This window comes from Phaseolus vulgaris, chromosome 2 (genome assembly GCF_000499845.2).
Source record: "Phaseolus vulgaris cultivar G19833 chromosome 2, P. vulgaris v2.0, whole genome shotgun sequence".
Lineage (NCBI taxonomy): Eukaryota > Viridiplantae > Streptophyta > Magnoliopsida > Fabales > Fabaceae > Phaseolus > Phaseolus vulgaris.
The window spans coordinates 43,698,174-43,720,819 of record NC_023758.2 but is presented as its reverse complement, the minus strand read 5'-3'; the positions used below and the strand labels follow the sequence as shown (position 1 = coordinate 43,720,819).

General features: G+C 32.8%; 3 protein-coding genes across 6 annotated transcripts in view; 1 reads left to right on the top strand and 2 right to left on the bottom strand.

The window, feature by feature from the left end:
- LOC137812428 (uncharacterized) overlaps positions 1–5,679 on the top strand; it is a 37,186-nt gene extending 31,507 nt beyond the window's left edge. For 2 of the 3 annotated variants that reach the window (XM_068614396.1, XM_068614395.1), the window contains exons 20-26: positions 18–134; positions 236–357; positions 442–1,177; positions 1,269–1,523; positions 1,816–1,998; positions 3,728–4,069; positions 4,503–5,679. In XM_068614396.1, the coding sequence (XP_068470497.1) occupies positions 18–134; positions 236–357; positions 442–1,177; positions 1,269–1,523; positions 1,816–1,998; positions 3,728–4,069; positions 4,503–5,252 (2,505 nt within the window). In that variant the 3' untranslated portion in view covers positions 5,253–5,679. The remainder of the gene's footprint in view (positions 1–17; positions 135–235; positions 358–441; positions 1,178–1,268; positions 1,524–1,815; positions 1,999–3,727; positions 4,070–4,502) is intronic. The other variant, XR_011081253.1, reaches the window with a different exon arrangement.
- A 931-nt stretch (positions 5,680–6,610) lies between these two features.
- On the bottom strand, positions 6,611–17,732 carry LOC137812427 (S-adenosylmethionine carrier 1, chloroplastic/mitochondrial). 2 transcript variants are annotated; one of them, XM_068614394.1, is made up of 14 exons: positions 17,595–17,666; positions 17,391–17,458; positions 17,200–17,259; positions 16,589–16,690; positions 16,155–16,237; positions 15,164–15,240; positions 12,897–12,987; positions 12,329–12,382; positions 12,144–12,239; positions 11,945–12,034; positions 9,475–9,526; positions 7,355–7,416; positions 7,102–7,182; positions 6,611–6,965 (listed from the first exon to the last, which is right to left on the bottom strand). In XM_068614394.1, the coding sequence occupies exons 4-14, from the start codon at positions 16,629–16,631 to the stop codon at positions 6,825–6,827; spliced, it is 870 nt and encodes a 289-aa protein (XP_068470495.1). In that variant the 5' UTR covers positions 16,632–16,690; positions 17,200–17,259; positions 17,391–17,458; positions 17,595–17,666; the 3' UTR covers positions 6,611–6,824. The 2 variants fall into 2 exon arrangements, with proteins under 2 accessions (XP_068470495.1, XP_068470494.1); XM_068614393.1 differs by lacking the exon at positions 17,200–17,259 and having other exon boundaries at positions 17,595–17,732.
- Positions 17,733–18,595: 863 nt separating this feature from the next.
- LOC137809797 (glucan endo-1,3-beta-glucosidase 6-like) lies at positions 18,596–20,605 on the bottom strand. Its single transcript, XM_068610874.1, has 2 exons — positions 20,021–20,605; positions 18,596–19,864 (listed from the first exon to the last, which is right to left on the bottom strand). The coding sequence occupies exons 1-2, from the start codon at positions 20,464–20,466 to the stop codon at positions 18,763–18,765; spliced, it is 1,548 nt and encodes a 515-aa protein (XP_068466975.1). The 5' UTR covers positions 20,467–20,605; the 3' UTR covers positions 18,596–18,762.
- Between the last annotated feature and the right edge of the window lie 2,041 nt (positions 20,606–22,646).

The following is a 22,646-nucleotide window of genomic DNA, read 5'->3' as shown; positions in this document are numbered from 1 at the left end:
CCTTTTATAAATTGTAGGCTGAATCTATGGTAGCTGAATGGAAGGAGTTTCTTTGGGATGTGCCAGAAGAGAGGGTTGCATTATGGAACCACTGCCATACACTCTTCATCAGATATTCCTTCCCTTCTCGACAAGTGTGTTTGGTTTCTAGTACAATGCTACAGTCAATGTTCAGCTAAAAATATTTTCTATATTGCTTTATGCGGAAATTTTATCTCTGTTGTAATTATTTCAGGCTGGTTTATTTTTTCTTAAACATGCTGAAGCTGTTGAGAAGGATCTTCCTGCAAAGGAGCTTCATGAACTTTTGTTACTTTCTCTGCAATGGCTGAGTGGGATGATAAGTCTTTCCAACCCGTATGTAACATATTCAAGAATTAGTGAACTACTTTCTGTTTCAATTTTAGTTGTCATTACTTATAATATTATTGAATTTTTCAGTGTCTGTCCATTGCAACTTCTGCGTGAAATTGAAACCAAAGTATGGCTCTTAGCCGTTGAGTCTGAGACTCAGGTGAAGAGTGAAGGTGATTTCAATTTTACCTTTTCTACGAGGGAGAGTGGTATCAAGAACGACTCCAGTATTATTGACCGAACTGCAAGCATAATATCAAAGATGGACAACCATATAAATACATTTAAGAGTAGAACTGTAGAAAAATATGAGTCCAGGGAAAATAACCAAATCCCTCACAAGAATTTTGTGATAGATGCTGGTCTTTCAACTACTGTTGGTGGGAATTCAAAGATTAAAAGAAGGAGCAAAGGATACATGGCATCAAGGCGCCCACCTCTTGAATCAGCAGATAAAAGTGCTGATACTGATGATGTCTCTAGTACTATTAATTTAAAAAATGAGCTGCAGTTGCAAGATGAAAACATTAAAGTTGAAATGTCCTTTTCTAGATGGGAGGAAAGGGTTGGAACAGCAGAGCTGGAAAGGGCTGTACTTTCTTTATTAGAATTTGGGCAAATTGCTGCCGCCAAGCAACTGCAATACAAATTCTATCCTGGACAAATACCATCTGAGTTTAGACTTGTTGATGCAGCCTTGAAGCTTGCTGGTAATTCAACTCCTCCTAGCAATGTATCAGTGTCAATCCTTGATGAGGAAGTGCGTTCAGTTATGCAGTCATACGGTATACTGAATAAAAAGCACCATGTTGACCCACTGCAGGTGTCCAACCAAACCCTACTTCATGCTGTTTTTTTTTCTCTACTGACAATAAGATGTGTATAAATATAATATTGTGGTCATGCAATGCTAGGTTTTGGAGAGTTTGGTGACAATTTTTACTGATGGCAGTGGGCGTGGGCTATGTAAGAGAATAATAGCAGTTATAAAAGCTGCAAACACCTTGGGCCTCTCATTTTCTGAGGCATTCAACAAACAACCAATTGAACTGCTACATCTCCTTTCTCTTAAAGCACAGGATTCCTTCGAGGAGGCCAACTTTCTGGTGCAGACTCATCCAATGCCAGCAGCAAGTATTGCTCAAATACTCGCAGAATCTTTTCTAAAGGTTAGTTCATCATTTTGTTTCAATTTCTATTTCATGATGATTTTGCATGGCATGGTGTGTTGTAATTGGTAAATGTGTTAGACAACACTCCTGGTCATACATAATTTTTTTGTGGGCATGTTGCATATATTTGAATATAGTCCCATACTAACCAGGATATGTGAACTGGTGTCATTTTGACTCATTTTTTTATTTAACATGTAGTTAAGAAGGTGTCTGTTAAACCACTAGTTAGATACAATTTTTGCGACATTAATTAGGTCCATATAACTATATTTCTATGTTTTGCCAGGGTGTGTTGGCTGCACATCGTGGAGGATATATGGATTCACAAAAGGAGGAAGGGCCTGCTCCTTTGCTGTGGAGATTTTCAGACTTCTTGAAGTGGGCAGAGCTTTGTCCCTCTGAACCAGAAATTGGCCATTCTTTAATGCGTTTGGTGATTACTGGGCAAGAAATACCACATGCTTGTGAGGTACCGTGCTGATAGTTGTCAGTCAGTCTATCAATTTCTTTCACTACTATGTTCAGAAAATGAGTAAATGGTGAATTAAGATTAGGTTGCTGGTGGGAAAATTCTAATTCATATTGATTTCTGGATGATAGATGGAGTCCTTTGTGATGTGACACCCCTTATTCTTTGTTTTGTTTGATTATGGAGGAAATTCATTAAGATTAAGAAAAGAATGTCATGAATGTAAAAAAGCTAATTAATCCCTCAACATGTCTGTGAGGGACACCCTTTTAAAAGACCATGTACTTTACCCATGTGGAAGCCAAGCTCCTAATCTTATCCCAAAGACGTTGCTCTTGTAAACGGATATCCTTAAAACTTGATAGGGACCTGGGTATCATGGGGTGCCTAAGTCCCAATTAAGTAGTATTGGATACTCAGTGGAATATTTAAGTGTTTAGTTCTCCCCATTTAATAACTTAAGGTTAGGTTCCTTAAGTGCTTGGGTACTTATCAATTGAATCAAAGTTGGCTGTTGATGTCTCAGAAAGGCCTACCTATGGAGGGTTTTGATTGGTGGAAGGTTTTGGCCAACAAGGTAGTTGAGTGAAGTGTCACTGGTGTTGGCTCTTAGGGTTGGTGCTGTGATAGGGACTTGGGTTTATTTATGGGTTGTGTATGTCCCTCATCAAGTAGAGCGGGATACTCATTTAAGTGTCTAAGTCTCCTCCCTGAATAGCTAGCTTTTGAGGGTGGATTCCCTATGTGCTTGAGAACTTTACCAAAACCACCCTCGTGACAAAATGTAGCAAACATTGCAATTTACCAAACTTTTTTTTTCTCTGCTGCAAAAAATGTAAAAAACCCAAACAAACAAAGAAATCCATATAACAGTGGTAGCAGAACAGAACAATATAAGAGCAGGCGAGTCTCAGATTATAATACTTTAAGATATATTACCTTGTGTCTACACACTTGAAAGTTGAAACATGTCATTGGCATTAATTCTATCAACCACAGTTGTTCAAATAATAGTCTTTGAGAGAGCTTTTGACTTAAGGGGTCTATTTTGGTGGAATGTTTCTCTATTCATTTACTAGTACTGGAGAAGAAACAGAAACGAGTTGACTTAAAAGAACCTCCAATTTAGAGGAAGATAATTGAAGCAAGAAAATTTTATTTCTCATCACATTTTCTATTACAACAAAGTTTTTAGGTATAAGTTGCTTCCCTGCAAGGAACAAAAACAGTACAAGCAATTACAGTTACAGTAAGCTGTCACATGCCAGCTACAGCTAGCTGGGCGAACTAACTGAAAACTATCTCGGTACAATATTCACACATTTTCTAACCAAAAACGGTTGTCATTCCATTAACCAAGTCATACAATAGCCAATAATTGAATCATCATGTGGCAGAATTTTAGCTGTAGAAATAATAAACTTGTATTTGTGTAGAGAAAGAAACAGACAAGGCATAACAAGTTATGGAACTAGTTTACTACAAGAGTGAGATAAGTGAATCGGAATTGTAAGGATTAAATGACCACTTACACACTTTTAGGGCCCTAAACATTTCTCTTTATCCAATGACAACTTGACAGCTGATGGTATTGTTTACAATATCCCTCTTCCTTTGTATTATTGAAAGCTGTAGTAATCTGGATAATAAAGTATCTAAATGACTCTGGCTGAGTCTTTACTTTTCCTGAAGCTGACACTATTCTTTCCTGTAAATTTGGCATTTTCAGGTTGAGCTTCTCATTTTATCTCACCACTTCTACAAATCATCTTCTTGCCTTGATGGAGTTGATGTTCTTGTGGCCCTTGCTGCAACTAGGGTTGATGCTTATGTCTTGGAGGGTGATTTTCCATGTTTGGCGCGCCTGATAACTGGAGTTGGAAATTTTCATGCTCTAAATTTCATTCTTGGCATTCTTATAGAAAACGGTCAATTGGATCTTCTTCTTCAGAAGTACTCTGCTGCTGCAGACACAAACACTGGAACTGCTGAGGCTGTCAGGGGATTTCGAATGGCTGTTCTTACATCCTTGAAGCATTTCAACCCTAATGACCTTGATGCATTTGCCATGGTTTGTGTTTTTTTAGTACTGCAATAAATGAATATATAGATTAATGATTGTATGCTGCTAACATACAATTTATTTATGTAAATATATTGAGTTAGTCAGTACCGTTCAATTATAATTTAGTCCAAGTGTATGCTTCATTTTGACCCATTCAGTCACATTTTATTTTTAAATGACTCGGGGATTATTGAAATAGTGTCCTGTTCACCCACTACATAATATGTTATGTCAATAGTATGGCACTACATATTATCTGATATGTTAATAACTTCTTCAAGCAACGACTTTAAAAGTGCACAAATTGTTCTATTTTGCCTGCTCAGAAAATTTTTCTTTTCATTTCTCCAAATAAATGAAGTTTAATTTCTTTCAAGCTAAAGCAAAGAAACTACATTAAAATGTGATAATTTATTGATTGTAATTGTGTTCTGTACAGGTCTACAATCATTTTGATATGAAGCACGAGACAGCGGCTCTTTTAGAGTCACGTGCAGAGCAATCATGTGAGCAGTGGTTCCGCCGCTACAACAAGGACCAAAATGAAGACTTACTGGATTCTATGCGCTACTACATTGAAGCTGCTCAAGTTCACTCTTCTATCGATGCTGGCAATAAAACACGTAAAGATTGTGCTCAGGCTTCCCTTCTGTCCCTTCAAATACGAATGCCAGATTTCCAATGGCTTTATAGATCAGAAACCAATGCCAGACGAGCGTTAGTTGATCAGTCTCGATTTCAAGAAGCCCTGATTGTAGCCGAAGCTTATAACCTGAACCAGCCAAGTGAATGGGCTTTAGTACTCTGGAACCAGATGCTTAAACCGGAGGTAATGGAGGAGTTTGTAGCTGAATTTGTTGCAGTTTTGCTTCTTCAGCCTTCAATGCTGATTGATTTAGCTAGATTCTATAGAGCTGAAGTTGCGGCCAGAGGGGACCAATCCCATTTCTCTGTCTGGCTCACAGGGGGAGGATTGCCTGCAGAATGGGCTAAATATTTAGGAAGATCATTCAGATGCTTATTGAAGCGAACAAGGGATTTGAAGTTGCGGATGCAGTTGGCTACAGTGGCAACTGGATTTGGGGATGTCATTGATGCATGCGCAGAAGAAATGGATAAGGTCCCTGACAATGCAGCGCCTCTAGTGCTGAGGAAGGGTCATGGTGGAGCTTACCTCCCTTTAATGTGAAACTTTCTACTTCAGATCATCAGAATGATCTGACGTTCACCATGGATAGCAAGTTGGTTCTTGACCTTTAACCATTGATGGATTCAAAAACAGTTGGGGATTATTGCTGCAAACATTAAAGATGGGGAGCAGAGAGACCTGAAGTGTTGATAAAATGAAATCGGATGGTTAGTTGATAGAAGTGCCATGTATATTTTTTGGTTGACTAAATGCTTGATGCTTGTATACTATGCCAACTGTATCTGTAGCTCATTCTTGTAAAACACTATTCTAGTTTTGTTTTCTCCATTTTTTTTGCAGGGAGGAGAGAGTAGTTTCTTGTCGCTTTTGAGGCTAGTAGAATAGAATGTTCCATTTCTTTCTTTTTTTGCCTCCAAAATGTATAGTTCCTGTACATCAAATATAAAATTCCATTTATCATGTTTTACATCCTCCAATTCTTTAAACAAAATATTTGTGCTTGGTGGATTCGCCTAGTGCTTCTGGTTACACATTTTATTATGTTGATACATTATGAAAATAATAAAAGTATTGTGAACTATATTAAGAAACTATGGACTGCCTAAATAGCTTTGATTCAGAACATGTTACTGAGTGATGTCATTTCGTTACAGTTTGACATCACAGACTCAACAATTCTTCCCTCATTTCAGTATTTTTTTATGATAAAACCGCATGTTCATCTCTAACTACGTGAATGAAGTTTAATCTTTCCTTTGAAATAGTTTCCATTCAACTTATGAGAATATTGTTAACGATTTAATTTCACATTAAAATTATGTTGTCCATTTTTTGTAGTTGTTAAATTGTAGGGTGATTATCAATTAGATATAGTTATTGAAAAAATATACAATTAAGTTTAACTGACAATTTTTCTTAGATTTTTTTAACGAGAAATATTTTTTTGTAAGTATTTATAAAAATATTAAATTAATACTACTCTACATAATTGACAAACCAAATTAATGTCAACATATTTTTAAGAACCATATTTGATCTCACATTACAAAGGGAATAAACGAGTGTCTGTTCTTTTTCCTTGAGTAGTGAAAGATTGCAATAATTGGCAGAATCTAATTAAAATGCACCGATTGTGTTAAAAGTTATTTTTAGTAATATAATTGTTATTTTTAAGGAAATTTTTAATTGGTAAAAATATAAAGAAAACTTCATAGCACAAAAGATAAACTCTAACAGTATTCTTGAATCTTTGACGAAAAAAAAATGCAACCGGCTTCGCTTAAAAATCTACAACAAAATATCCAATCTCTTCACGTCTCGAAGATTATAAAATAATTCGAAATACCCGGAGAGAAGAACTGGACATTTTTTTAATTATAATTCTTCAAAGAATCAAGGAATCCTAATCTCAATTCTTATTAATATCATGCTTCTCAAAATTCAACACAAAATCATTTTAGCAATTGAACAATGTTATAAGCAGGAAGGGAAATAATCGAATACTATTTTTCTCTCAACGTCTAAAATTGGAAAACAAAAAACTTAAAGAGAGACTACAGTATCTTAAGAAAATATTTCTCTTGGAAAAATGCATGAGGGTAGGAAAAAAAACTATTTATCTTTACTTTTGTCTGAGTGTGTGTGCTGAGATACAGTAGGACGCCTCTCAGCAAGAAAACGTTTTGTACTCTCAAGGACACCAAAGAATATTGAACCACCGATGCCTATCCATAGTACTCTGGGACCAATACCCTGCAGTAAATATAAAATTATAGTTTTTAAGCACCAAAATAGATTTCTTGCCATGAAGCTGCACCCTACGTTTGGATCATGCTATTTTACCACTCAAGTTATACAATGTATGGATGAAAAATCACAAAATCCTTACCTTCAAAAAGGCACTAGGTCCTTCTTCCTTAATAATGGTTTGAACACAGTCAACAATTCCTTTATACTGGTTTGCAGATCCCTTGAGGAAGAAAATAGGAACTTGTGAATGGCTTGATAAATCACACTGAATATTCTCATTGATTTAGTTCTAGATTACTCATGCACACACACACAAGGTATCATTTGTGAGTGGATGTAGATGGCTATCTTGTAAAAAAATATTATAAAAAAGGAACAGGATCATAGCTTACTTGAACCATTAACCTTGTCTTGATAACATCAAGGGGGGTAGTTATAGCTCCAGTTAGTGCACCTACAAGAAACAATGCAGTTAGTCACATCCCAACACAAACAAGGGGTTTAGTTGGACTTACAGTAAGGCTTAACACATCAAACATGAAAAAAACCAAAACACAGCAATTTATATTTTACGAAATCCTTATTACCCTTAAATCCCGTTTCCCCTCCCCCAAATTTTTTTCAGTAAAAATGGAAAACAATACAAGATACAAATGTTTAGATACAAGCATGTGAAAGGTTATAGGTGCCCTGTCAGAAATTTTGAAGGTGCAAGTTTCGTATAGTAATACTTCAAAAATGGAAAAATATCAGTGTCAGCATACCCTTGTCGGATATTGATACTCCTTAGAAACTTCCAAATTCGTATTCAAAAGATATCAAACTTTCAATTTTTTCTTTTGTCTCTTGAGCTTTTCAGATACTTTTAGAATTCTTTCAGATTCCTATCCGAAAAGTAATCAATCTTTTTTCATTTGATTTTGAATTTTATCTTGCATGTGACTTCAGGTTGGCTTCAGGTTTCTTTAGCAATCATATTCTTCCTCCTGCTATGAGAGGAATTAAAGTACATAATCCTTCTTTTGGCTTATGTGCATTCCAACTTTTGACTTTAGTCTAGAAGATATGAAGAATATAATTGTATGAAAAAGGAGAGCCAACATTGTGGGACACTTGTGGAGATATATCCACATGATGGAGTCGGACTTTTTGAATTGGCAAAGGTCTCTTGATGAACCAAATTTAGAAATTGTGTAACCAAATACAGGCAATGATATAATTAGCATTGCACAATAATTTACCAATGCTTATAAAGTGTAGGATATTGTAGAGTCAATACTTCTTTTGAGTTCTACCAAAAGATGTTTACATTGATATAGTTAATCAAGACTAGTCATGATATAAACTGCGTATATTTTACTATAAATGATATAAACTATATTTTGTAAATTTTTAATCATCATAGTTATGAAAATGACTCCTTTATCAGTATTTTATGTCTGTATAATATATTCTATATTTTTTGTGTAAACTCTCTCATATTAGTTTCTCCAAAAGTTAATTTATTAACTTGCGCGTTATGGAGATTTTTTTCCACTTTTTATTCTTATAACAACTTTAGGAGAAGTTTATTAAAACAAGTTTGTGGTCATTTTGATTCCCTAAAGGCTAGTATACAAAAGAAAAGTTCGCAAAATGCATGGAAACAATGAGATCAAAATGTTTTTTAACAAAGTCATGTATAACATACATTGTTAGAAGTTAAATCACAAAAGAAGAATCCAATCCAAAATACCAGTCCATCGGGTGAGAAAGGCTTAAATACCAACATTGTCACCTCCTTTAACAAAAAACGCACACAACAACATTCAATTTATTGACGGCTTCACTCGCCATCAGCATTTTGTGTGTACCTTAATTCAACCTATAAGTAGCCCTTTTTGTCAAACTCTTAATGAAAAATACTAAATATTATGACTTCAACACAAGAGACAAGAGGAGGGTCCAACCCAAAAGACTAGTTCATTAACTGAAAAAACCTCAAGACTTGTGTACCACATCAAATAACTTATCCTAATCCATGTGGGATTCCGAACATATATTAACATCATTTATACTTGTTATCTTAACTTGTTCTTTATAGCATGCAATGGGATCATGAATAAGTGATACAATACAATACTTTGCTATGAAAGCATAATGTATGTAGATCAGGAAACCAAAAGAAAAAAGATTCAGGTTCTCTCCCTAATCCTCTATCTTCTTTCATTTTTTACTGATAACCAAAGCATCAAATGGGGGAAGGAATGTAACTTGTCACCTTGCAAAGAAAATTAACAAGATACATTTTAAACAGTAAAGGCTATTTGTGTTAAACAACCATACAACTTACAAGATTAATTCAATAGTGAGGATAAAAAACTAGAAACTTTTAAATCCCTCGTGCAAAAAATCTCAACCTAGAACATAAACCCCTCATAAGCTATTAGAAATGAAACGTAGCATGTACCTATATCCACATATTACTCTATAATGCCTATATAAAGATATGCCTATAATGGCATGCATTTACCTGCAAAAGCACCAATAACTGCATTTTCTGGATCATTCAGATTTCTTCGTGCCTAACAAAAAGGAATATAAAACTTAAACTACGTAAGAAATAAGAATTATTTTATTGATAATAACCATATAAATTACATTCTCATAACCAAACTCTAAAATAAGAAAATAAAGTATATTGAAATGAATAGGAATATTCTAAGAATATTTCTCCTAATCAACATGTGTAGATATTTTTATCCTAATAATCTTCTGATACTTACAACACTCTCTCTCAAGTAGGTAAATGAAAATCAATCATTCTCAACTTACCTACAAGATCTTGGAATGTCTTAAGGGAGCCCGTTAGTGGAAATGTCCACTATCTAAAATCCTGTAGAGATCTGAGTTGTAACCACAAGACCTCTGTCAAGATTATAGGCAATGTTCATGGCTAACTTGTTATCACATAGTACAATTGCATAAGACTGTCAACCTTTATTTTAAGGTCCAGAGTCTTTCTTCACACATACCATAAGCAAAGACTAAAAGTCCAGCTTCTCCAGTAAAACAAGATACTCTATCCTACTTTTTGCTTCTCTGGGTTACCAGAAGAAAAAAGTACCCAAATATAGATTTTCTATCAATAACAGAACCAACATAGTCTGCATCAGTATAAATCTTCATAGTTAAAAAGTTTTCAACAGTAGCCCCTTGTATAGAAGTTTGACTTAACCCTCTTCAAGTGTCATGCAATCCTCTCTTATACTTAAAGAACTCATTATGCTCTCATAGGATGATGATGGAAGAGAGGCTAGTAGAATCATTATTGCATTTTCATCTTCTCTACTTTACGTAGTATGTCATAGCTCCATCAAAATTGAATTGAGTCTTTCACAGGTAATCTTGTGTCTTCAACAACTTGTTACAGACGAATTCTTCCATCAAGAGCTTCTCCAGCTTTAGCCAAAACGTTGCCAAAGTCTTCTCCTCAAGAACCACATAAAGAACATCTTCTAATAGAGAATAAAGAATCATCAAATGTGTATTTGTGTGTATTTTCCTCTTGCATCTCCAAAACATGTCTCCCTATGAGCAGCATATTCATTGAGAGTGTGTCCCCCTCAAGTTGAAATTGTTATTTTCATTAATTTTTTCGATTTTGGAAGTGATACCTATCTTTTTGCAAGAATGTAATCAACAAATGTAAAAAGAAATAAAACTATGATACTAATTTATTGCGAACAAAGTGTTAAATTAAGCCCAAAAAAACAAAAATTGTGCAGTGTATGTTGTTCAATGTGCGTGCGGAGGAATGAAGATCATATTAGATGACCTTAAAATAAAAGTTGACATCCCTCTGCAATTGTACTGTGATAATAAGTCAATCATGAGCATTGTTCATAATCCAGGACAACATTACATGACCAAACATATTGAAATTGATACACACTTCATCAAAGATAATCTTGAAGAAGTTTGGTGGTTCCAACCCATGTCATTATACGACTTTAGTTAGCAAACATCTTCACTAAGGGACTTCTTTAGCAGATTCTAAGATAGGCAAGTTGGGAAGGATCAATATTCATTTACCAACTTGAGGGAGAGTGCTGCAAACAAGGGATTACTGGAATAAAAATATCCTAATATCTCTATAGTTACCAGGAAAAATATCTTTTGAATCACATTCATTTCAGCTGATTTTTATTTCCTCTTTTAAAAGAGTGTGAATGTAATTGTCATGATTTGTACTCAATAAAATTTTTATTTTCTCTCACTTATTTAAGTGTAACAATTAAACATATGAAAACAAGAATAAGCTGACATTGAGAATATTTATATCCTAATAATCTGCTATTTATTATAATTACATCAATCACGAAATGAAATATAGGAGCAAACATGTTTGAAGAGAAATAGGTTGAAAATGAGTAGAAATAAAGATTGCTAAGTTGAAAAGAAGGAAAACAAAAGAGATTATTTAATTAAAGAGAAGTAAAGGATAAATAAAAAATTGAAGTTAATTTTTGTTATTATATCGTAATAATAAATTTTATTATTTATTTATACAATTAATATATTATAATTTATAACTTTCGCACTTTTCTTTACAAATAAATCAGGGCGGAAAGCAAAAGCACAGTCTCACTTTCTTTTAAAACTTTCTACTATTTTCTTCTCAATCAACCATCCTCTTCCCCTCCCTTCTCTTCCCTTCCATCCTCTCTCCCTCCCTTACTATCATACAAAACTACCCGGCAAAGTTTGACAAACACACTGCTTCTCATAATAGCAGTGAATCCATTGTACATCAGAGTATAAAATACAAAAAATTTCATCAAAGAAAAACTCAACACCGTCTTGGAAGGAAATATTTTCTGGCTCAAGACTATAACAAGAGAACAGGAATTAGAACATGAAATTTGTGTCAGAGAAACAAAAATAGAAAAAACAAAATGGATGCTTCTAAAACACATGAAGATAGAACTTGAGGAATTTACCGCGAGCATATAACCTATTCGAATCTGCTCGTAGATGCAAAATTGAATAGCATCAAAGGGTAAATCTCGCAACAAAAAAGATCCATACCCCTGTGATTTCAAAGATCAATATTAGGGAAACATTTTAACATATGGTTGCAAAATTGGTGAATATAATTTATCAAAAATGTTTGGAAGGAAGAGATGGTGAACTTCATACAGCATAAAATCCTTTAAAGCGTTCCTTAGAAGCAATAAAGCGAACAGCACCAGAAGCTGAAGTAAACTGCCCAGTTTGCATTCGTTGCTTGATAACCTGAAGAGCATGTAAACATATGAAATTATCCAGTGAAATGGTTTTCAACTATGGAATTGTCTTTTTTACAAATAAGAGAATTTACTTACCTCTGTTGGAACACGAATCAATGAAGCAGCCAAGCCCCCTATGGCACCTGCAGTCTAATGAGATTGAAAAACAGAGATTTTTACCCCATAAAAATAGATAAAGTTTTACATAAAGAGGAGTGGGTGCCAAGCAACAAAAGAATGATAAAATAGACAAAGCATAAACTCCAATGCAAGCCAAATAAATGCCAGACTTCAGAAGACCATTTGGCCAAAATTCAGATTTTTTAAAGCAGTAACAGACGGGTCTTTAATTTACTTAAATTTCAGTATGTCCTTTGGAATATTTGGAGAAAAGACAGATACTTTTTTTTCTCCTATTCATATATGGAGTCATACAATGCTAGAATATGAAGTGGGAGTTTGATTTGGAAATATCAACAACTCTGCAATAATTTAAGAGAAAGCAAGAGAAAAATATAGGGGATGAAAAACTGATACCTAATTCTGATCTGAATTGGATAGTTTAGATCTTGTAATAATTCTAACTTATCTTCCTAACTTTCAATTCCTAAAGAGCCTTTACACCAATATCTACATATCAATGCTAATATAAGAAGTATCTTACCAAATGACTAAAAGCACTCAGATTTTCAGGAAATATCCTCAACAATTTCTGCTTTATAGGTTCATAAACTCCCACAAATAAAGCAGATGCCCTGCACATTTAAAAGCAACAAAAAGGTGTGAAGGAAAGAAGCTAGATTTATTCATGATTTCATCCCTTCATAAGCATGAAATAAAAACTTGTGAAAATAACTAACAAATTTGAGGGGAAAAAAACTCTTTTTGGCTTTCAATATGCATAAAAACAAATAAATAGTTACTTTATTCCTAGATAAGGACATGGCAAAAAAAATAGATGATGTTAAGTAAGAATACTCGTGGGTGCACCAACTGAATTGTTTCAGATCACAATTTGTCCAGAAATTTTACAATACATTACTTTTTATAGGTGAACTAGAAACAAAAAAGGATCGGGGGAGCCTGATGTTGTAAAGCTTTTGCTATGCACAGGGTCCAAGTAGTACAACCAGAGCAGAAACTAATTCAGTTTTGGGAATACTTTAGTCTTCTTACTGCACAATTTTCCATTAAAAGCCAAGTAGGCATAATTTATGTAAACAAATAGGATGTAAAAATATGACATCCACAAATCAACAATAACAATCAAACTTTATCCAACTAGAGGTATAAATGCAAAGATTGCTTGTCTGCTGCACATCCTAATGCAAGAACCCAATACCATAATAGGGTTAAGATCTTGCACAATACCGAACGAGCTCCAAGAATTCACAAGTGGAAACTAGAAAAGAAACTATATTGGGGGAGCACATTATTAAAGTAGAGTAAAACAATGGCACCTAAGAATACATAAATCCCCAACATGGAGTTTTAAGGATCCCGAAATCTAGCTATTTCAACAAATAAATGACAATACCTGTTAATCTGCATGACAGTTTCCAACCATAAACAAGATTTAAGTAAATCAAAATTCATAATCTGTTGAGTTCGGAGAATAAATTAAAGAATTATTAAATAGCTCTGCTAAATTCTTATGATTTATGATTTATGTGAATATACAAGCTCACTACTATATTTATGGTATCTCAATTCTTGGCAGCAATAATGTAGTTGTGATCCCAAACTTCTCTATCAAAGAAACTCCCAGAACCTGGTTAAGACAGTCTTACTTTCATGGATGCAATCAATCGTAACATTTTCACAAAAGAAACTAGCAAAAAATCTGCTGTGGAAGTAGCATCGAGTGCTTTGGCATTTTATGGATACATGCAGAAAGCAGGATGCAACAAAATACATAAGTAAACAAGGCACACACGAAATACTGTGGTTTGTCCTTTGCCTATGTCCATTGTCAGACAACAAATAATTACACTAAAGGCAGTTTCAGCACATGCATACCCGAGCTAATAATACTATACATAGTTTTATAGCCTATTTAATTTAATAGTAAAACAACATCTTGATTTGCAAACTCAATATCCAGTCTTGGAAGGATCTACAAATCTCTTTTCATTTAAAAAAGTTGGGAAAATGGAGTGAACTCACATTTTACTATCCCATACGGTCTGTTTGGACGAGTTTCTCCACAGATCTTTTACAAGAGAAAAATAAGAATGAAAAATTAAAATTAGTTTCTCCATAAGTTAATTTATAGAAGTTCTCCACCTCGCTTCTTAAAATTTTTATTTTTAACTTGTGCATAAGTTAACTTTAGCTTATGGAGAATTCATTTAATTTTTTTCTTCTTATTTTTCTCATTTATAAGTGATTATGGAAAAATTTGTCCAAACATACTCTAATTATTTGACTCCATGTCTCTCTACAAAGTCTCCCTGTTCAAGACATACTTCAAGAACCACCGACAAAAAGGGGTGGTGCTGAATGCCAGCCAAAGAATTACACTGCCTAAATCACCTCTCTTCAGGTTATGCAATATTCACTCAAACTAGCCAAACAAATCTACTTTCGTTGTCATATGTACTACTATGTTATTTTTCAAATGTTTTTTGCCACTGAATCTGCAAAATGAGATATAGAAACCAATGACAGTGTAATTTTGCAGTTAGCATTTAGAAATTCACATGTTTGAATGTTTCCTTTTTCTTCTAAATATTGATCCTTCACACAAAAATGTAAGTCTCTTGAGTTAGCTCACTGATCAGAAATTCAACGAATCACCACCCTGGAAATAAATTTATTAAGCATGCCAAAAAAATTTGCACTTTTTTAAAAAATGATTGGTTTTCAAAAATTTCTAATTAATTTAAAACCCTTAAATGTTTGAAACATCATGCTATCCGAGATTCTCACGGTAAGACACCAGCAAGGTTCCCTGCCAATCCGGAATAAAGGCCTTTCAATATTAGTTTTTCTCCTCCGCGAGCAGCCTAGGGAAAGAAAATATCATCAGCACATTCAATGTCTGTCAACTCAGCATAAATACATAAACAGACAAAAACAGGCATAAAAGGGGCATATAATTGTGTAGTCAGTAGCCATTAACGAAAGTACACCAAAAAAATGTTGTGGAAGAGCACAAACAAAATCCTTAACCGAAATTTAGCATAATGAAAAAGTTATTTAGCATCTTATAATGCAAATCAACTAACTAAGCATTCTATACATATTAAACGCTAGACAAAATTTTATAGCTTTCTTATTTTCTAATAGTAGATTTTATCTCAAAACCAATTTTCATTAAGTGAAGTTCACTAATAAGTATATAAATCACACCCAACAATTGAGGAAATATGTGTGGAAACTACCCGCCTCCATAGATATTTGTTGGATTAGGCCATACAATACATAAACAATGAAGATCCTCTCCACAAACTTGTAATTGACAGACACGAGCTTGATCTATTTGTACCATTTATAAACAGATTGGGTGAACCCATTTCCAGAAGGAATGAAATTGCCAAATTCATATAAGTACTCAGGTGATGTAGAACTTTCCAGTCCCCCTCTCCACCTCACACAGACAAATACTTATTGGACCAGGCGATACAATTGAAACTATAGATGCGGTGGAAATTCCGTCCAAATATCTCTAGCAACAAAAATGAGCTAATGTCTTACAAATAAATTGGGCTTATAAGAGATGTCGGAACGTCAACGTGGGACATCTTAACACTTGAGTCTTTCCAAAATAAAATACTATCTATCAAGAATCATGCCTAGATGGCATTGATGCAGAGCCTTAACACTTGGCATCATATTAAAGATTTAGGCATCAAACAGTAATCAGTACAATACACAGCAAAGCACAACTTTTAATCTAATATTTGTCATAAGAACCTGCCTGCAAACGTGTTTTAATAGTGTCGATTGGGTATAAAGCTGTTTCAACAACAACTCCAGCTGTACCTCCTGCAATAACGCCCTCTGCAAAAGAAAGATTGAAATGCAATAAACCCATCAATAATACTGTATCATCTACCAACTAATTAAGAAAGTAAAATACTATTTAAGAGGAGCGAAAATTCAGTTCTTCAGTTCATCATATATGAAGAACTCCGGATTTCGTGCTAGTCAGCCTTCTGTAGAAGTGCCTAATTGCTAAATCTCTTATGTAGAAGTGAATATTTTGTGTTGTGTTGAGATTTCAAAACTTGGTAAATTAAACAAAAAGACAGTAAAACACCTACTAAAATCATATTTTGCTGAAGTGGAACACCAACACTGACAAAATTTCTTCAATGTGAACAACACCAAAGAAGAAGATCTTATGCGTACCAAATAAAGTGCGTAAGAAGTCAAAAGGCTTTTCATCTCCCATGCTAACTGATGCAAAAGAATTTTGCACAAGAAAGTTCTGTTTTCTCTTCGAACAAGTATCTGTGAAACCATATATCCTGCTAAAATGAGAAGCAGATAGCACAAACCAGCAACAAATAGAGTGCTAAAATAACACAGGAACACGAGATTCTCACCCTAATATAGATCATTCGCTAAATCATTCACTAAAATGGAAAATATGCTACCCATTGACAAGTTTAGTTCACATGTAAAATTGATATTCCCTTTTCACTGACCATACCAGCAATAATATAGTAAAATCTGTAATTTATTTTTCTCTCCGGATATAATTCTAAGTCCTAACTTTCATATGCTTAACTAAGAAAACCTCGTGTTTCCTATGGTGCTGCTTGAATCAATATATCATAAATCCTTGTACCAATTATCGGCAGCAAAAATCAACTCAGTCAAAATTACTAAAATACAATTTCTCCCTGTGTGCACATAAACTTGTATATCCTATAATCGTGATATCAATGAGTTCCCAGTATTCACACCAAGAGAACAACAATCCTAACTAAAACAAAAAATGAAAGAAGCACAATCACCTCTTACACCAATCACAGGTAATTGGCATGCACAAGTTGAACCTCCACAAATGCCCTAACCTAGATAGTAAGGAGTGATAAACCTTACATTTATAATTTTTCATATAAATAATCACTCAATATTAAAAAAAAATGAACCCAGATGTCTCAAATTCACACATACACACGGAAAATGCAAAAGGGTTAGCTACCTGGTAATGAAATGGCAGAGTCATTAACCATAACGGACAGTGTAAAGTGACCCATTAAGGCCCAACAACTGCACCAATAATCAAATAACAATCTAACTGAATTAATATCATTTAACACAGAAAGCATCAAATTTTGAAACAAAAAAAAAAACGCAACCATTGAAGTTGGTTTCAATATAATGTGAAGCAAAAGCAAATGTTTACCGCAAAAGTGAGAAGAGTGATGAAACTAATACAAGGAAAGTGAAGAGATAACAGTCACGGATAGAAGAAAAAGGAATATGCAGATACAAGTTATCTTCTTTTTTATCTTGCCATATTAATTACACTATCCGTTATTTCTTGATGAAGGTTGTATTATAAACTCAAGAGAGTCAATTTTTATGCATACTGAAATTATCAATCACAAAAAAACAAATTATAAACAATTATTATTTTGACAAACTTTACTTAACATTAAAAAAATCAAATAAAATTTAACTTATACACAAATTTAAAATAAAATAAATAAATACAGTAAATAAGAAATTTTTTATAAATGAATTTATCTTTAGGATACCCATATAAATAAATTTATTTATTTATTATTGTATTTTTCATAAATTTAATTTATGCACAAATTTAATTAATTATTATTGTGAATTTATAGAAAGATTTGAAATAGTCTTGGTAAAGTTTAAGTCGAGATGTTATTTATCACAAACACTGATACGGACATTTAAATATATATAATCTCTAAAATGTCGAAAATGAGGATACGGGGACACCAATCTATATTTGACAATGTATAAGTATGTCTTAATTTTATTTTGTGAAAAAAATATATTTTTCATGGTTGGTTCATAAATATTTGTTTCTTATTTTTAAAATTATAATAAAAAATTATACAATAAATTTGAGTTTTTATAAAATTAATGTATTTGTCATTTTTAAAATTGTGTTGAAACGGTGCTAGAATTGTCATGACTCAACAAAATATATTTTTTGAATTATACATTTCACTCATATGTATCCTACAAGTGTTGTATAAGTGTCACTGTCCGATAAGTTAGAAGGTATTTTTTCAATACTTAAAAAATATTCGGTAAAGTTTTTTTTTAATTTGCAATGTTTATTCAATTAATAAATTTCTTATTTGCTTTATGTTATACTCTTAATTTGTTGAAGCAAATGCACTCTTTGATATTTAGATATGATATACTAAGCACCATATTTTTGTTATGATTGGAATAAAATAAAAACAATCTACAAACATTATTCAAACATTCACTACATTTTCTCAATTATGACAACACTATGCATACATAAAAAATTACGGTAAGAACTAAGCAATTTAGATCTATGATCACTAGTCCCACTGGCCAAGAGGTTTCTACAGAAAAAATGTGAAAATAAAAGTGAATACAATTAAAAAGCCCCTCACATGTGGCATTGCATTAAGAATGTTTCCAGTGCTCAAAATTGCTAAGGGAAAGTTGCAAGCTGGTGTAGATGGGTCCTCTGTTACAATTTGTGCTAATCCATTGAAATCACATGCCTCAACACTTTGATCATTTATTTGAAAGAACTGATTGAAAGCATATGAAGCATTTCCAGCTTCATCCAAACTTGCACAAGAACGACCAGCACCTAAGCTTGTGCAATCACCATGCAGACAAGCATAAGTGAATGAAGGTTGCAAATTCTTCTTACTGCTATTTCTTTTAAGGACACACCATTGTTGCTGTTGGTAAATAACCCCTTTTGCTGCTACAGGCATTTGATCTTGTCCTTTGCCAGAAAAATCAACAGAAAACTTTGGTTTCCCATCATAAGTAAAAATACCCCAATGTCGTTCAAAATCACCTGGTGCAACACTTTTTTGATCCTCATCAGTGAGAGAAAACAGATAAGTAACCACAGTTTGTGGATGAAGTGGACTACCTTTCTTGTTTGCCATTTTCTTGAGATACCCTTGGTAGAACCTTTTTGCATTTTCATTAGTGGCACTTTTATCACCATCTGTGGGCCATCCAACTTCACCTATAACGATTGTCACATTAGGGTGACCAACTTTTTTTAGAGACCAAACAAGGGTATCTAAATTTGCATCAAACATGTTGCTATAATGTGTATTTTTGTCATCAGTTCCTTTTGCATTACCATCGAAGAATGCATAATCCTTTGGAAAACCTTCATTCTGATACAGACTAAGGAATGGATATATGTTAACAAGAAATGGTGACTTATTTTCCTCAAGAAATGTCACTATATCTTTCATAAGATCTGCAATGTCCTTGCGAAAACTTCCATCTGAGGGTTTATCTGTAGCAGACTCATACACATCAGCATTTAAAGCTGTTGTCACCTTGATTTGGTCTCCAAAACCAGCCTTGCTTAAAGCCCTTTGAATATTTCTCATCGCTGGAAGTGTTGTCCCCACAAACGAGTTGTTGTAACTTTTCAAGAATGGTTCATTTCCAACAGATACATATCTGCATTGTTGATATATATGAGTAGTTGTTGTAAGGACTAAAACAAAAATTTCATGAAAGTGTAAAGATTGCAATGATTGATGAAAGCTAATTAACTTTGGAAAATAAAGAACAATGAGAGTTTTATGTGAAGGAATTATATATATATATACACACCTGATGTTGACCCCTCCATTAACTTGTTTGGTAACATTATGTTTAACCCAATCTTCTGCCTTATCTTTATGTTTAGATAGTTTCTTCAACATTTCATTAGGAATTCCAACCATGACTTCAATGTCTGAGCCAGAAAAAGCACTAACAACCCAAGGATCTGCATCAAAAAGCTTTATTCTACTAATTCCATTCTCTTTCAACAAATTCACCACAATAGGAGGATCCAAAGGATGAGATGATATTTCACCCCAATTGACACCAATATCTGGTAGAGCTTCTCTTTGGCCACCTTGCTCTTGTCCTTGGCCACCTTGCCCTTGTCCTTGGCCTCCTTGTCCTTGGCCACCTTGTCCTTGGCCACCTTGCCCTTGTCCTTGGCCACCTTGCCCTTGGCCACCTTGCAGGTGGCAAAGAGCCATAGCCAGAATCATACAAAACGCCCACATAAAGGATAAGTAGGTATTAGTCAGTAAAAAAGTTCATTAGAAGGCACAAACGATTGTTAGGGTTGAATACTTAACACCAAAGAAATTTTGTTGAGTGTTCTTGTGTGTTTAATTAGCTACAATGTCTAAATAAAGCATTCAGAAAGTACTGGCTCTTAAGCTACTTCTGTAACTAACTTTCTATTTGTAGATGCCATAGTGATCTACCATAAATTTTTTTCTGAAGTAGGAACTTATTCCTCACTAAATTTTGTAGGTAAAATAGAACAAATAAAATTCTGTTGTCTGTTCACTAAATCTGATACAAGAATCAATGTGCTGTCTACAATTTGCATTATATTGTATACAAAATTCTTATATTGGTCCTCATTCTTTCTTTTCAATGACAACCACATTCTACTGCCCCACAACACAAGTTCTTAGGGATATTTTCTTATAGAAGTTTGCTTTTCTCACCAAAAAAAATCAACTACATTTCCAATTTTTAGAACAGAAATATTAAATGTGTTTATTTAAAAATAAAAATATCAAAATTATGAATTCAACAAAATAGAAAATAGAGGACAAAAGTGATATATTTTAAAATATGATGTTAATTTTTATGTATGTTATAATTTTTACATTATCAATTAATTTTATCTCAAATAACTTTAAGAAAAACTTAAATATGTATTTTATTGTTTTGGTTGCTACTTTTTTAGGTTATTTTAGTCTCTTAGCGTTCAATGATGATATGATAAATAAAACATCGCGTTATCAAGATACCTTACTTCATGTCGTGTTGTATAAAAATATATTTTAAGAGAATTAAAAAAAATATTATTTTATTATTAATAAAATATGAAGTGATTTAATAAAGAAAATAATTTTAGCCAAAGTAAGGCGTGGTATTTGATTTTTTAAAAATTAACAATTATGACAATAACATATATTAAAAATATGAAATTAATAAAATTTGTGATTAGGTTAAAATGTAAATTAAGTTTTGTAAATTTGGAAATTTTTACTAAAGTAATACAATTTTTCGTGAATATTATCAAAATGGATAGTGTATCAATAAGAAACAAAAGATATATATAAACATTAATATAAAATAATATCTTATATAAATATATTTACATTTTAAAAAATATATAAATTATATAATAGATAATAACATATTGCAATTTATAACTGTTTTCTTACATATTTATATTTTTTTATTCGTATATACTTAATCAATTCTATTCGTTTATATATAATATTCATAATCTATAATATTAGTGAAGGAATTGTTTTTTTCAATATAAAAAATAAGTATGATAAGATTTAGTTAGTATTTTATAAAATGATATCTTATTAAGTACAATATTAATATATAGATGTGTTTTTGGGATAACACAATTTATTTATAAACAACATTTTTGGTAAAAAAAATCATATTTTGTAATGTGTATTTTTTTAGTAAGGATTTTTGTGAAAGTTTGAGAAACACTTATTCACAAAACAACATTAAACCCTAAACCCTAAACCCTAAACATTAAGTTGATTATGACTAAAGACATGAAGTGGGATATAAATTTTAATGTTGGGTATAGTTTTTCGTTTTTCCTTTTGATTTATTTGTAGGAATTTCAAAATGTAATTTCATGAGAATTGTTTCTTAAAAAACACAAAAGAGAGATTGACATATGTTTAACTCTTGACATGAAAAATATTTTTTTAGCATTATGACCTCTCAAAATTTCAACATCAAACATGTTCATAAGTGCAACTACTCTTGTTGGTATAAGAATTATGTGTCTCCTCAACCTTATCAAATGTCAATAAACTATGTTGTTTAAATGAAAATTAATCAATAATCATGTTATTAAATTTTTAAACATCTTATTTTTTGGACTTAACATGGTTCTTTAAACCATATAAGATGCATCACATGTATAAAATTATATACGTTTTTGCATTAAACATCCTCTTCCCATAAAATTTGTTTTTACCATGTCATCAAGATTTGAAATAATAACATATTTTGGTATAAATACAATGCTACATAAACTTCACACGAAATCTTTTGTTTATTTATACCATCACTTTTCCCATATAAATCATCACAAAGTAGAATGTCCATCTAATATCTCCAAAACTTTGTTAGTCTCAATTGTTTCATCTCAAATAATTATTCTCATAATAAATATATGCAA

What these genes read in the sequence shown, in the direction of transcription:
- LOC137812427 (XM_068614393.1), bottom strand. Translation starts at nt 17,445, where the DNA reads ATGGGTCACTTTACACTGTCCGTTATGGTTAATGACTCTGCCATTTCA. An exon ending in CTCTGCCATTTCATTACCAG is followed by an intron (nt 16,691 to 17,390) that starts GTAGCTAACCCT and finishes ATGGTTTCACAG; the next exon opens with ATACTTGTTCGAAGAGAAAA. An exon ending in CTATTAAAACACGTTTGCAG is followed by an intron (nt 15,241 to 16,154) that starts GCAGGTTCTTAT and finishes TTCTTTCCCTAG; the next exon opens with GCTGCTCGCGGAGGAGAAAA.
- LOC137809797 (XM_068610874.1), bottom strand. Translation starts at nt 20,466, where the DNA reads ATGTGGGCGTTTTGTATGATTCTGGCTATGGCTCTTTGCCACCTGCAA. An exon ending in AATGGAGGGGTCAACATCAG is followed by an intron (nt 19,865 to 20,020) that starts GTGTGTATATAT and finishes TCAACAATGCAG; the next exon opens with ATATGTATCTGTTGGAAATG.